This window comes from Centroberyx gerrardi, chromosome 2 (assembly GCF_048128805.1).
Source record: "Centroberyx gerrardi isolate f3 chromosome 2, fCenGer3.hap1.cur.20231027, whole genome shotgun sequence".
Lineage (NCBI taxonomy): Eukaryota > Metazoa > Chordata > Actinopteri > Beryciformes > Berycidae > Centroberyx > Centroberyx gerrardi.
Window position 1 is genome coordinate 18,322,242 of NC_135998.1, and position 16,425 is coordinate 18,338,666.

The following is a 16,425-nucleotide window of genomic DNA, read 5'->3' on the forward strand; positions in this document are numbered from 1 at the left end:
CGTGGCTTAGCATTATAAAGAGGGAATAACAGCATAGCTTTATGGGTTTATTTAGACAGTTTCTACGGTTTGGCATACCGCTGTAAAAAGAGAGAGAAGGAAAAACTCGAGAGGAGATTTCAAAGAGGAGAACATTGTGGACCTACCAATTTCCTAGTTATTCCGTTGTTTCTTTTATTTTTTTCTCATTTTAAATATTTTTTACCATCTCCTCTCCTGAAAATGAAACTTTGGACATCTCCCTGGGTGTCTTGCCTGGTGATACTCATCTTGTGTTTTGGATCAGAGTGCGGGACAGTCCGGAGAAAGGGGAGATCCAAGAGGGAGTTGGTGCGCATTAGGGAGGCGAAAGCCACCATCCCAGGGGCTTGTGCCACACGTCTGCCCCGGGGCAAACGGTCTTTGCCCGGCTTGGAGCGACGGGTGCTTCGCCAACGTCGGCGCTCCTCGCAGGCGGAGGAAAACTCTCCAGGTCGGGGGAAAGCTGTCTATTTTACCGGCAGGGGAGACCAACTACGGCTAAAGCCTGGCGTTGAGATACCCAGAGGAAATTTCACTCTGGAGATGTGGATCAAACCGGAGGGAGGTCAACGATCACCCACAGTGATTGCAGGTAGGATTGTCTACACATCCCCGGCTCCCAGTGAGAAACAACCCTATTGTTAACCTAACTCCTTTTATTAGTTAGCCGAACTCCGAAATTGGCGAGTTAAATTGGGTAATGCGAGTTGACTACATGCAAATGTATATCTTCCCAATGTCATACAACCGATCAACCAAAGCAACATGCAGTTTCAGTGAGTTGAAAATGAGTTCATCTATCAGACTAGACAATGATGTAATGCTCTGAAAAGTACAGCGGAGATTTTAGGTGGCGCAAGCATGGTGTAGTAGGGTCACTGAAGATTTTGATCGCATTTAAGTTTACCACATAACAGACACATATCCAGCTGTGATGCGATGTTTTAGAATTTGTTTTTTTCCCCCACACTTTTCCCTGATTGGAAAAACGATGACTTGTAGTTATATGATCTTAAAACCTAACCGAAGCCTGCTGATATCATTTATACTGCATCATTTGACTGGCAGCTGATGTCACTGTGCGTAAAATGTAATTTCTGTGAGCCGAGTAGCTATTTTAAAACTATGATGTAATGGCCAAAACTTTGCAAGTGAGCACGTCACCGCGGGCACAAAGCGGGAGAGATTAGTTTTAGGCTATTTGGAGGTGCCCAGAGCACCGCGCAAGCCGCAATCTTGAGTGTCCCCCAAAATCGACACCTTTGGATTTGCTACCGGCGTTGCGAGACAGGACCGAGATCCAGGGTTTCCCCTTGCGCGAAATTGCCCTGCTGCTTGTGTTTGTGCAGTGGCAGTGTCGGTGACCGGTGACGTTTCCCGTCTCCAAAAAAAAAAAAAAGCAGACACATGTGCGAAATTATAGGCTGTTCGCCGACTTCCTATTCTAACGGCATATTGCAATCAGATAGTCACTGATGCACGCCTATCAATTGACTGCGCAGAGGAGGATGTACAGACGCTTGAGTATATGTCGTCAGAGGAGAGCTTGCCACTTGGTTGATGTCATCTGTGCGCACTCCTTTTTGTCAAGTCAGGTCTGCAGCCTTGCCGTAGGAAGCATCTTGCATCCTTAGATTTTAAAAACTGTTCTGCATCATCTGTTGTGACCAACACCGCTGTTTGTGCGTTACGGTGTGTGACTGGCTCGTGTTGCTTTGGACTGCCGACAGGGAGCGTTGCATACACAACTCACTGCCTGCTACAGTACCAGTGCAGATGGCCGGCTTTGAACTGAACTGAACTGAACTGAACTTAGTTCTCCTCAGCCTCTTGTAGCCTATAATGCCAGTCTGGACGTTTAGGGACTGGAGTAGGCTATATGATGGATTTTACCCTCTCCCCTTATTTTCTCTCATTCTGTCTCTCTCCAAACATAGCACACACACACACACACACAGAGACAAATACACAAATGATGACTTGTCTGTGTTTGTGTGTGTGTGTGTGAGCATGTTTGTGCGATTGTGTATTGAGATACATTTTATAGGTAGTGCTAGCCAGTTGGCAGGGACATGCTCTACGAAGCCAATCCCCTATTAGATTCTCCCCAAGCATTTGAAGTGGGGGGGGGGGGGGGGGGGGGGGTCTGTTGTGAGCTGTGTGACTCTTAGACATACATGTCTTGTACTGTCTGCTGCTTAAAAGATTATTACTCTTGTGTGAACCATGTCCTATCTTATCCTGTGCGTTCAATTTTAACGTTTGCTGGCATCGCAGTCAGATCAGTGTAGCATGGGAGACCTTTTGAGAAGGAACATGACCATCAAGCAAATGCAATAATGCCTAATCTTTTAAATCCAATTCAGGCCTCTCAGGCTCCCAACAATCCCAGGGCCTCTAAAAAAGCCCCATCCCCTTGTTTTGATCCCAACCCAGGGTTGTTTGCTGCAGCTGTTTTTTGACTGTTGTTGTTTTGACCGCCACAGTTTTTTTTTTGCTATCTATCTATCTATCTATCTATCTATCTATCTATCTATCTATCTATCTATCTATCTATTATTTCATTTACTTATTTGTTCATTTATATATCATTTATATGTCTATTCACATTAAATATGTTGTTGGTTTTCTCAGCATTTGGTAAGAGAGGGCAACAGACCACACAACTAAACTTACTTTCTTCAATCTGATATACCATACTGTTACAGACGCACACATACAATGAGCACAACCTCTGCTTGTTTTGCTGGTTTTATTGATACAGAGGTAAAAAAATAAATAAAAAAAAACTGCCATCGAACTGAGTTTGTCCATTGTCCTTAGACACATGAGAATGTATTCAGTTTGTGGGTGGATGTGGATTTGCCAAAATATCTGTTTAGGCATAATGTATAAGAGCCTGTAACTGACCCCCAAGGCTGACCAACCCAATTGTCATCATATGTGAAATATAAAGGTAAACTTGACAGTCTTTAAAAATGAGATTTCTCTGTCTGATTATATGCCTGTTAAATCTGAGTGAGATTAAGGGAAGTTGACATATTTGCTTATAACAATCCCTATGCGTAACCAGAGCAAAAGTAGTGGGTAGTTACGTCATGGATGCTGTAATTTTTTGATCAGTTTGGGGTGAAAATAGAACGTTTAGGGACCTGGAGGACGTAATGAGAACCAATGGAACAAACACAGCAGTAGGTATGGAGTTACCACTGCCATGACCACACTGGCAATAGCAGGCACTTTCTACACTACAGATGTCCAATCAAAACCATCATTAAATACTAGGATGGATTTTCTTGTTTTCTTTTACATTTAGCTGCTAGACTGTTTGAAGAAAGTGTGTTTCTTGCTCTGTCATTTCCCTGTTGTGACATAGTTACATATGGTCAGAATTGATCCCAGGTTTAAGGACATTTGGAAAGTACGACCAACCAGCTGTAATTCAAGCTGATTGGATACTGCCCCAGGCTGAAACCCCTCATGAGAGTTATACACACATACGCACGCGCGCGCATACACACACACACACACAATCAGAACATCGAGTTCTGTGTCCAAATGTTATGCAAACTTTGTTGTGCCCTATTAGCCCTTGCATCCGGGTCATGTTGGGTTGTCCCGCATCAAAGGAACAGGAAAATAAATCACAAGAGGAACAGAGGCTCTCTTCCATGACCTGCTGGGGACAATTATGTGCAAACGTTGGCAGATAAAAGCTTCGATAACAGATATCATATCTTGGTGCTATCATTTAGTGTGATGACACAGAATTCAAATACCTCCCTTCAGCATTTGGTTGATAAAGGTCCTTTTTGATGTATAGCTTGAACCTGAATCCTTTCCCTGTTTTACAAAGTAGTGGAGGGAAATTATGGGCTACTGAGAGGAAGATGACAATGAGACAGTCTTGAGATCATGATTAACCACCTGGGAAGTGTGTGGAGTTTGGAGAGCAGTTGGGGACTAAGTGTAACACTTATCCCCCTTGGTCATTAGTTCAACTAAAATCTTCACAGTCTACTTACTAGGGTGCATCACTGTCTCAATCGAGGCCTGTGTGCCTTTCTTACCGTGTTGCTGTGATTAGTGTAGTGTATAATGCCACAAAATCCCAATTTGTGTCACTAAATATAATGGGAAGGTTTCAAGTGTTGACAATGTTACAGTTACAGAGTAAGTGGTATCAATTTATGTTACCTGGTATTCAAAAGGCTGATTGTTTCTGACTGAGAAATGAGGACTTGGATTAGCTGCTGGAGCTAATCTCAAAGTTTTAGCTTTTGAGAAACAAGTCAGTATTTACAGGTAGGGGAGACTTTTGATAGGTCATGTATAACTCATTAAAAGTAGCATTTCATAGCTGAAGCAAATTGTGAGTGAAATTTGACAGCCAAGTCGGAGGTCTGAAATTCAGGTTGTTGGTGTGAAGACACTTTAATGATCAATGCACTTGGTTATGATGGTTTGTGGTCTAAGTATCAATGGAATTTTCCAGTGTCTCCACACAGACTGTGGCAGTCACCTTAGCATGACTGTACACAACTGCCTTTCTTTGACCTTTCAGAGTCAGAACAGTTCAAAAGTAAACGAAAAGTTCTTATTGTTCCCTCCCTCCCTGCTTTTTATCAGGTCCTTCTGACATTTTTCTTTGTTTTTTTTTTTTTTTACTTTTTCTTTTCTCTTGAGTGTGTTTTCCTTGGAAGAAGACAAATGGCAAGTGTGAGGAAGGTTGCCTTTGAACCTGACAGAAACAGCTCTTAACCATAGTGTGTGCACATGCAAATACCTTTGTGTGTGTGTGTGTGTGTGTTTGTGCAAGAACATGCATGTGTGCTCCAGTGTTTCAGTTTGTCTGCGTGTGTTTGTGTGTGTATTTGTACATGTGCATGTGTATATGCATGTGTCTGTCTTTGTGCATATGTGTGTGACGTGTGTATGCGTGTGTGTGTGTGTTTGCGTGAGCCCAACCAGCCGCAGTGCAGGGTCTGGAAAAGTGTACTGTGTTAGATTAATTGAGCATGGCAGAATTATGACAGCTGTTTACACTAGGAGCCCTACGAGCATTTTAGCACACCTTTTAGCCTTGAGTGCACTAGCTGACAGATGGAAGGCTTTTTCCTTCCACTGTAGTGGAAAGCCTGAAAACGTCATCCACCAAAGGACTGACCTTGACGCTGAACCCTACCTTCACTCTTTGAACATTAGGCCATTCGAATATCAAGCTAATGAGTGCATATTGGAGTGTGCATCTCATTAGAGACTGGTCATAGCTAGCAAGATATCTGTGAGAAAGCCATTAGCCAGTCACTTATTCCAGGCTCAGGTAGGCTAATGAACGGAGCACAGAGGCATTTCAAGTGGACAAGTAAACTCTGAGGCACAGGTTTGATGATCACCATGATAATCAGCACTCATGATTTCAGACCATGCTTAAGTTCACAGAGCAAAAGATGAAAGACATTCACAAGCTTTTACAGGCACTTGGTGCACAGAGCTTAGAAGACATTGAGCAACTGTGGAGGACACTCTTTTCCCATATGGGTTTGTCTCAACTTGGGTGGATGTGATGGCCAGGAGCCTCAGGGTTGTAAATATAGTTCCTCCTCTAATGTTAGCAAATGTGAGGAACGTATGCCCGTCTCTCTCTCTCTCTCTCTCCCCCCAAAATCACCTGTGAACACATGGACTTTCACATGCTGAGATGGACCTTGTGAGGCATGTCAAGGTGCTTCGGAATCTTTGCACACTTTGACTGGACTGTACGGATATATGCACACAGTCACAAACTTGCATTTACATACACACACACACACACACACACACACACAGACACACACACACACACACGCACACACAGACCTAAACTTGTGTGCTTACACACACGTCCCTCCACAAGCGCTAAACAAACAAACAGTTAGCATTCAGAGATCCCCTAAGAAGTGAAAACACATTACCATGCTGAAGCTGACATACACGTTCCAAGTGAAACAGGAAAAAGGTGTTTTGGTGCCTCTAGAAAAACAAGGCTTTAGCAGAAAACTAGCCTTTTCTGGCTACCCCACTGGCAAGGGACATTTACACGAACAACTTTAAATGCACTCAATGTTCATGAAACTCCTATTTAGAGAGATTTCTATGGGGTCTCCCTTAACTAAACATGTACTTCAACCCAATTTCCAGGACAACACTCCCTTAGTTATCAAAGAATGTATCATGTTAATACACTCGCTCACTAATCCCAACTATATTTTAAGTCTACATCTGATAAAGAGGAAAATAACACTTGTGCATTTCAGAATGTTCTGGAATAATCAACAGTGTATTCACAATGTATACACTGAAATCTAACTTACTATTCAAGTGTTGAAATAAAATTCACATTGACAATTGGCAAAGGGTGACTTGTGCAGACCTCCTACGTTGCTGTTATTGAAAAGGGAGCCTGAATTGTGGACTGAACGTGTGATTGGTTTGGGGCCAATCGGCTGAGGCACCACTGAGACTAAACTTGAAATGTTAAATAACCAAGTCTACAAATGAACGGGGATGAAATATGTGGTTGTCATGTTACTGTGACTCATGGCTCCCTGAGCTGCCTCAGTATTGTTCACTAAGCTCTGGGGTAAGCTAGTCCTCTTTGAGGTGACCACTGAACAATGCTTTTTTTATCTCTTTATTGTTCTTTCTGTCCTCTCTGTCTATCTCTGTCTCTCTCTCTCTCTCTCTCTCTCTCTCTCTCTCTCTCTCTCTCTCTCTCTCTCTCTCACTCTGTCTCACACATACACACACACATTCACATTCACATTCACATTCACACCCCCATACAAGCACACACACACACATATTAATTGACTCATCTTCTTCTCTCTCCTTCAGGTCTTTACGACAAATGTTTCTACGCCTCCAGTGACCGAGGCTGGTTGCTTGGCATCCAGGCGGTTAGTGAACAAGGGAACCGTGATCCCCGCTTCTTCTTCTCCCTTAAAACCGACCGTGCCCACAAAGTGACCTCCATCCACTCGAGTGCCCGCTACATACCTAACCAATGGGCGCACCTGGCAGTCACGTACGATGGCGTCTACATGAAGCTCTTCGTCAATGGTGCCCAAGTAGGCGTCAGTCGGGAGCAATCGGGTGATGTTTTCAGTCACTTGACAAAAAAGTGCAAAGTGCTGATGATTGGAGGGAATGCCTTGAATCATAATTACAGGGGGGCAGTGGAAAGGGTAGGTCTTTGGAGGGAGGCCCGAGGGCAGAGGCAGATTATCAGGGACATGCAGGGCCATGAGGACCCCCAAGATGTCCCTCAACTGGTCATCCGAGAAACCTTCGAGCACCCAGGCCGGAAGTGGCTGACTGTGAAAGACGGGAGCTTTCCTCAGCCTGAGCAGGGAGGCAATGGGCGGTTAGGGTTTGTGGGTGGTGGTGGTGGGAATGGCGAAGGATTCCTGGACACCACGTTGGAGCCTCCAACTTGTGGTCAAACTGTCTGCGACAATGTGGAGATCATCAAAAACTACAATAACCTCTGGACCTTCCGTCGACCCAAGATAGTACGATATCGTGTTGTAAATATTTGGGACGATGCACGGAGGAGGCCAACTGTGTCTGACCATCAGATCAGCCTGCAGCACCAGCAGCTAAATGACGCCTTCAGCCCTTACAACATCACCTGGGAGCTTAGCGTTCACAACGTGACGAATTCCTCCCTTCGTAACCGATTGATTCTAGCCAACTGTGACATCAGTAAAGTTGGTGACGATGCATGCGACCCAGAGTGCAACCACCCGCTGACGGGATTTGATGCAGGTGACTGCATGTCTGGGCACCGGAGCCGTTGCCCTGAGTACAAGCAGGGGAATGGAGTATGTGACCCCGAATGTAACTGGGAAAACTTCTTCTATGACCTTGGAGACTGCTGTAACCCCAATGTGACGGATGTGACCAAGACATGCTTCAACCGCTCTTCTCCACACAAGTAAGATCACTTTCTTCACATTTACATCGTTATTATGTTTGTATTGCTTGTAGATGAGTTATGACTTTAAAAAACATTGGAAAAAAAGGTTCTACTCTAATCACAAAATTGTTTGCTTAATTTTGTTGTTTGTTAATATGTTTTTTTCAATACACTCCCATCTGTAAACCAACTCCACACTATAGCCCCACATGTCTAGAGTAAATCACAAAACAACACATCTCCCAAACTGGTGTCCCCCAAGTGAGGTTTAGGTATCTGGTCCTACTGTCTCCTGACCCTTTGGGCTGAGGCTGAGTGTAACTCAACCCCCAGCCTGTGTGGCCTGGGGAATCCTCTGGGGGGCAGCTAGTCCAATCTAGCCTTGGCCTGGTTCAATCAGTGTTCTACACTTAGGCAGGGCAAAACAAACACAACCGGATGGCTTTCCTGGTAGCAAAAGCACAGCCCAGACCGATCTTTTCTGTATTCATTTTTCAACAAACCCCCTGCCCCCCTTTTCCACTCTCCTTCTACTATACCCAGTGGTCCTAATTAAGCTAGATTGATTGGAGAAGGGAGTTGGTTTGGTTTGGAAACAGTGACAGTCCAAACAGAGTGTAAGGGCAATTAGAGGTCAGAAATGAGAGGCCAGCACGGCTCTTGCTTATGGCGATGGAAATTATTTAAAAGACACACCACTCTCTCCAGGAAACCATCAACGGATATATTTTCTAGGGGAGGTAGGTATGAGCCTGCATAAATCCTTTGACAGAGAAAGGGCAACGCTCCTAAATGTTGGGTACTGCTCTTCCTTCCAAGCCCCTGAAAGAATTTTCCAGAAAAAAAAATACTAAAGAATGTTTACATGTGAATGCCAGTATTGAGGAAACCCTCAGGTGTACATGAAGTAAGAGGCCATGCAGATGGAGCTTAATGGGGCTACTTTAAGAGAATAAAGAGGCCTTGATAATTGCCTGCAAATTTTGGATCTGTGGGAATCCTATTCTGCAAGTATAAGATGAGTAAACGCTGGCAAGGAGAGTTAATCTCTGGAATTCACTGTAAAAAGCTTTGTGTCATGGACCTTGAAGGCCTCCAATAGCAGGATTGTTTGTTTCTTGGCACACTGAAACTCAACACAGTAGAATGATACATTTTGTGGACATTGTAGGGGGTCCTTGTGGTTGCACCAGAAAAAAAGAGACAAAAATGACTAAAATTCAGATGTTTGTCAATGTTTTTGGTCACTGTCACGTTGGGAAAAGGGAATGAAAAAAACCTAGTACAGTTAGTGTGTGGGATTATTTGGGTCCTTCTGATTTAACCAGAATCAAGGAAACCAGGCTGTTTTCGATCACAGTCAAGCTGGAAGCGCTGTCTCTCTGGCACTGTCTGATTGTTTAAAACTGCTGCTAAATAACTAAATAATGACATCTAAGTAACAACATCAGAGAGAAAAGCAGGTGGGTTTACCATTGCTTCCATCTCTCGCAATTCCCACCCCCACCCCCTTCCTGCTCAGTCATCATCAGAAGCTCATTCATCAACTGTGGGGCAAAACTGCTTCACGTAGAAATCAGCCATTGGCACAATCTTGCAGTTGCAATGTTCAAAACTCCCTGCAGACCTATGAAAGATGGTCTTGTGAAGGGTAGCAGAAAGAGAAAGAGACACAGAGAGAGATAGACAGAGAGAGGACAAGAGAGAATTCTGAAAGTCAGAGAAAAAAGGAGATATAAGCTCCCCAAGTGGTTGCTTATTTTGCTTTGATTATGGTATGTCTGGAGAGACTTGCAGAGAGCTGCACTACAAACATTTCGACATTCCTCCTTAATTATGGAATTCTGGATGAACAATGTACCACATATGCAAGGGAACAATGGTTGTGAGGTCCTGCATTTATTTTTGTAGCCTTTGCGCCTGTTACCACTTACGTGTAGTGTATTTAGAAATCTGGCTAGCAGGGGATGCAGGCTAGGGCAGCTCAGCGCTCCTCCAACAGTCTCTCTTCTGAAAATACCACTGATAATAACACTCCCCCATTTGGCTGAGGGAAATGTCTTGCATTGTTTTCACAGCCCTTTGTTTTCACACTTTTTTTTATGGTTTTGGTGGTATTTGATATTATCTGATGGCATTTGTTTTCGGGCAGAACATTCCCTCTCATGTCTGGAACTAGGGACATCTGAATTTGTGGCTGTCTGAATTCATGCTAGGTGAAACAACAGCATGTGTGCATAAAGGCAGAAAACAAAGGGCACACTACTGACTCTAAGTTCTTTCAGAAGCTGGTCTGAGATGTGTTTGAGTGTCAATGGAAGACAAATGTAATATCATGCACTGATGACAACAGGATGGAAGATCAATCCCATAACTTCGGCTCTGTTACAATATTGTGCATCAACATGCAGAAAACAAAACACTACCATAATAGGTTGGTATAGGTCTAAAATGGTAATCTTAATTTCTCGCCGTACAACCCTTTTACCCTTGTAAAAGCAAATGACATCATCTAAATTACTGGTACAGTACATGTGTTGATATACATGAGATTTGCTAGGCTTTGACAGTTAATGTCTTTTCCTTTGCACATCCCCTTTAGGTTAAACATGAACCTGTTACCGATCTGGTCTTGCTTTGTCAGAGGCCAATAGGTCATCTGTTCCTCCTTGGCCTCTGTCTCTCTCTCCTTCCTGAGTCAATACCTCTCACTTTGGCAGGTTAATGGATGGATCACCCTTTCTCTCTCCTTCTTTCTCTCTCACTCCACTCTTCTCACTCAGTGAAGGGGGCAATTCTCCAAGGGCCCTTGAGTTGGGTGCTTTGCAGTCAGTCGTCTAAACCCTAAGCCCCCATCCCATAAAACAGGCTCATGTTAATAGCTTTGTGCCTAATGGAGTGCTTGGGCATAAAAACCAGCTCTTAGCACTTCCGCTTTAAAGCTGTGACACCCTTATAAAAGCACCTGTTTTCACCTGTGCTCTGGTTGGAGCTGATAGAAGGGAAGGCCTTCTGCATAACTAGGGGAGAGTAGGGGAGGAGGGTGCGAAGAAGGGACCTAGGTGGCAAACAGGCAGGGTAGGTGTAGCTGGCTGTGATGGGATGACATGATAGGTGGGTTATTGGAAATTTGACACCCCCAAAGACTTCATTTGTTAATGGCCTGGCAGGGTAATTGTGGTTGAGAACATGAGGAAAGCATTGATGAAGAGGTCCATGACAGCTGTGCCACATTCTACTACACAGGACTGGGAGTGTGTCTAGGTGGGCTGGATGTATGCCTATTGGTAAAATTACCATGAATGAGATATTATGGAGATGATCAGTGGCCAGAGCAAGTGACCAGAGCATTGCTACTGTACCAAAGCAGACATTTATACCTTGCCGTTCACAGTCTCTTAGAAAAGCAGTGTGGGAAAACCAACATATCTTCAACAGCTGACCCATGAGAACGGCCATGATCTCCTCGGTACTTGATGACGAGCTTCCACTTGAGATATGAACTGCGGGAGCATTTGGAGGTCCCTATCTTCCATCCCGTATGTCTACAAGTCCCACTTTTCCAAGCCCTATTCTCAGCAGCAAGTGGTGGCAGCAGCATCTCTGGAATCCGAACGTTGACACGTCTCTTACGCATGTGTCTTCCTTGGAGAGGGAAAAGGCAGAGGAGCAAGCTGGAAGGTTAGAAAGGAGTGTGTGAGTATAGTAATAAAGGCAGAGATGAATGATGGGTTTAGGGGCTGTGGTGTTGACCGACTTGATGACAGGGGAGCTGAGGGGCCCCTCCAATTTAAAAGTGTTCTTGGCCGTGAGACCATCATTGCCATGCCAACTCACCACAGCTTTCACACTAAGCTGCCCCAGACATATGTATACGAGGCAAATTTATGGGCTTATATGAATTATATATGGGTGTAAATGGATGAAGTCATAATCCCCCATTTAATATGTATCAGATATAAAAGCATTAACACGGCAGTTTGAGTTGCCCCGCGCACCCCTGGATCTCCCCACAACAGATGCCCTGCAGTGATGTTTGAATTCAGTGAAGCTCGATTTTCTGCACCCATCTTCTCTCTCTCTCTCTCTCTCTCTCTCTCTCTTTCCCTCTTCCCCTCTCTCTCTCTCTCTCTCTCTCTCTCTCTCTCTCTCTCTCTCTCTCTCTCTCTCTCTCTCTCTCTCTTCATAAGTCATTTAAAGTTTTTTCCCAGGACATGCCTGAAAAGTGGTGTGTTTAAATGCATGGAAAATCCTGTCCTTCCCAAGTGGCTCATCTCTGCTGAAAAATGTATGATGAGAAGCAAGAGAGGGGGACAGGGGCTATGGGATGCGGAAATAGTTGAGGGGTGTGTGAGAGAGAGAGAGTGCCGGGGGCGTGGGGTTGGGGGGCATAGTGGGGTAAAGGGTTATTGGCAAGGAGGCTTGAGTAAGATGTAGATGGACAGAAAGAAAGACAGAGCGTGTTTGAAAGGCCAAAACTATCCATGCTCATCTATAAACATGAACATGATTCAGTCACCGGATATCTCTACAAACTTCCTACAGTGGCTGCTGACCACAGCCTCAAGTGCCCTGCCAAATGTTTACTAGCATGATCAGGCCCGCAATTAGAATAATAGTGTGAAATCTGGAACACACACATGCACACACACACACGCGCACGCACACACACTCAAAGAGAGAGAGAGAGAGAGAGGGAGAGGGAGAGAGGGCCTTTTTTCATTTGGCCATGCGAAAACTGTCTGTTTTCACTCTAAGCGCCCCGTGTGCGTCCGTCCATCCATTCACATCTGATGCACATTGTGTTTTTATAACAAGGCCAAGGGCATTAGATATAATTTAACTCAGATTAGTTAGGCTTTGACCCTACAGTAGTAGTGCTGCTCTTATCCATCGCTGACTAACTCATCTCAGCATCAAACCATGACCCTTTTTCCCCCATGCACGTCCAAAAAAGCTGGACAAATATTTTCTGAGGAAATAATGAAATTCCTGAAATTATTAGGAAGAGGGACCTTATATCATCTGTTCTCTCTTTCTCTCCTTAGACCTGGCCCCAGTGAGTGCCCCCACTTGTTCAATCATAGGCTCGAAAAAAAGCATTTGCTACAAGGAAACCCTTTATCCAAAACATGTCTGTTTTGAGGGAACGCTGCATCTTCACCAAGCAGCTCCTTATCCAGCTTATGATTTGAGGCAGAGGGACTTGTCCAACAAGGGTTGAAGAGATGTTACGAAACATTTCTTGTAGCTATGTATGCAGGTTGCATTGGTGGTCTTAAATCTCCAAATCACATCGGTCCGTATTAGAGAAATCCTGATCTAGGATCACTGGCCATGTGGTACTTCATCATATAATATATAACTTCTCACAATAATTGATTTGTTTAATCTGTGTCCTTGGAGTATGAGTGCAAACATAAACATACAACAACATAAAATAGTCATTGTGATGTATCCAACCATTTCCATGATTTTCACACTAATGTAGAGTTATAACCCATTGACACTTGATTACAAAGTAACTGAGGGAGCAGCTTGTCCTCGTGCTCTCACCATATCCAGTGCCGGCCCATGGCATAAACATTCTGGGCCGTGGTTTAGGGCCACATAATGGAATTATTATTATTGTTAAAGGACAATGCCAGTTATTTTCAATCCGGGCTTTATTTTCCTAGTTTTTGCCATCATGACGATTGATTGTGTTCAAAAGTTAGTCACTTGTTTCACTGTAGAGCTTTATGTAGCTTCAGTTTGCTGGTAGTGCTGCTCTCCAATACAAACTCAAGCTCCAACAGTTGAACCCAAGAAGTGATTAAAACACGTCCTTTCAACATAATAACACTCACACTGAGTACTTGAGCAGTCTTCTTGTGTGTATTGGAGAGCAGCACTACCAGCGACCTGGAGGAACATAAAGCCCTACAGTGTTGACATGTTGAACACAATCAATCGTCATGATGGCTAAAACTAGGAAAATAAGGCCCAGGTTGAAAATGATCCTTTAATGATCCTTTAATCTATCTATCTATCTATCTATCTATCTATCTATCTATCTATCTATCTATCTATCTATCTATCTATCTATCTATCTATCTATCTATCTATCTATCTATCTATCTATCTATCTATCTATCTATCTATCTATCTATCTATCTATCTGTTAGGGATGGTGCTCCAATTTACCATCAACTTGTTTGGCACCAGAAATTTCACTGATGACATACATAACACTGTCCTGTCTTGTGTTTACAATGCCCTTGTTTGTGTGCATGTTTATAGCCACATGTTTCAACCTCCTCCATCCATCACTCTGCTTTTCACCGCTTCCGTGCCGGTCTGAGTACCCCACTTCACTCTCACCTCCCACCTCTCCCCTTCATCCATGTGCAACTTCGTACCCCCAGCCCATGCAAAAGGGGATCTTCTTAAATGACTCATCTACAAAAATTGGCTTTTGACACACATGCTACCCGTCCAACACGGTATCTTCCGTATGTTAGATACTGTACAGCAGGGATAGGCAACCATGTGCCATGGAGGGCTGAGGGTGCAGGTTTTCATTGCAACCAAACACTAAACCAGCTGATTTCACTGATTAGCACACCTTCAACCAGAGATGAGGAACTAATCGGTGAAATCACTGGGGTGTTTGGGTGGAATGAAAACCTGCAGACTCTTCCCTCCATGGCGCATGGCCGTCGATCCCTGCTGTACGGGGTCAAGGCGTTTAGTTTGCACAGCACTGCACAGTTCCATGAAGGCATGTTGTTCCAGCCTCAGTGTTGTTGCACTAAATCTTATGATCCAAGCACATACAAACACGAGGCGGGCAAGTGGGTCACACAAACTGGGTCAAAACATCCGAAGGGGATCTAATTTGTGATACTAGGGCCAATGTCATGTTTTGTTTCAGATAAATTCCTGTTACTGTATCTATTGCATATCCATTTCCAAAGCCTTGGAATGAAATGAACTGACACTTCAACATTTGCAACAGATTATTCACTCTTCCAAGAGATGACTGAGCTTGTCGATGCTGTCTGCCAGGACCACCAGCTGGGCTCTTAGAGAAACACTTTTTTGATGTGTTCAGAAAATGAATGACAGTTTCACTGCTGGAATGATATCTTATTGCGCTGTATGATTGCAATTAATAGGGCTGCTGTCAGTATTCCCAGGGCCCAGGACAGAACTTAATGTTATGGGTGGGATGCATCAGAAAATCAGGGAAAATACCTGAACAATCACTGAAACCTCAGGTTGACTTTTTAATGTCAGTTTGAATTGGAATGTTATCACAAAAGATGCCAAAAACACATTTTGCGCTAGGTGGAACCAAAAAAAGCTGAACCAGTGTTGCTGCAGGGACACTTGTCCCTAGCCTCATTGCTGTGCTAACAAAAAATAATGTTTAAATATGATTTTTTATGAAACATATATACAAGTCTAGTGAAGTGATTTCAGTTTGGGAGTGTGATTTAAATGCGCTAGCTGCATACGTACATCCGTACGTACAGCCAGTGCATATCCATGTGTCATTTACTAGCTAAACAGTTAAAAAATAATTATTTAATTATTTGCTTTGAAGATAGAGCATATGTAAATGCTTGCTCAGAGGAGATATTTTATCATTAAAAAATACACTTTTATTCACCCCTAAGTATGGGCCCTACTTATGACTTCTGAAAAGCAGTTGCCCCATAATTGATCAGTCTATATGGGCTCTGTTGGACCCCCTGGGCTCAGTGCCTTGCACCATCTTAATGGTGGCCCTGGCAGTCACACCGAGTCAAAAGAACTGAGAGCTGATTTGTCTGAAGTCAACCTTCATTTTTTTTGGTGTAAGGTCTACCTGCAGCCTCTAATATTTTTTTCAAGCTGTATCTGAATTCAACAGGAGCTTTTTTCTGAAGCTCTGTAGTGTGACCTGAAGGGTCCTTTGTGAAGGTCAACCTTTTCTGGCCATGGAGACAATTGTAATTTGAAATACCTTGCCTTGGTGAGAGCTACATTCATTAGGAATAAACTATCCTCATTCTGAAACGACTTAATCTAAAATACTCTCTTTCTCTCTCCTTTCCGTTCTCCAGAGCCTATTTGGATGTGAAGGAGTTGAAAGAGATCCTAAATTTGGATGGCTCCACTCACCTGAATGTCTTCTTTGCCAATTCATCTGATGAAGATCTGGCGGGGGTTGCCACTTGGCCCTGGGACAAAGAAGCCCTGACACATTTAGGTAGGAGACAAACACAAGCACATACATGCAGTCATGCAGCACACCCACACGCACACACTCAAGTACATGCACACATCCCTTCTTTGGCAGGCCAGATTGTTGATTTTGAGTAATTACAGTTCAAGCCCCAAGCAGTTTCTGTCTTTATCTCTGCTCTAACATGGAGGAAGGTGATAATGAAGCTGAGTAGGCACATGAATAATGC

The 16,425-nt window shown here is 43.7% G+C and overlaps 1 protein-coding gene across 1 annotated transcript in view; it reads left to right on the forward strand.

Moving 5' to 3' along the window:
- Positions 1-222: 222 nt before the first annotated feature.
- pappaa (pregnancy-associated plasma protein A, pappalysin 1a) overlaps positions 223-16,425 on the forward strand; it is a 94,097-nt gene continuing 77,894 nt past the window's right edge. The window contains exons 1-3 of the mRNA XM_071912651.2: positions 223-613; positions 6,898-7,999; positions 16,075-16,220. Of these exons, the coding sequence (XP_071768752.1) occupies positions 223-613; positions 6,898-7,999; positions 16,075-16,220 (1,639 nt within the window). The remainder of the gene's footprint in view (positions 614-6,897; positions 8,000-16,074; positions 16,221-16,425) is intronic.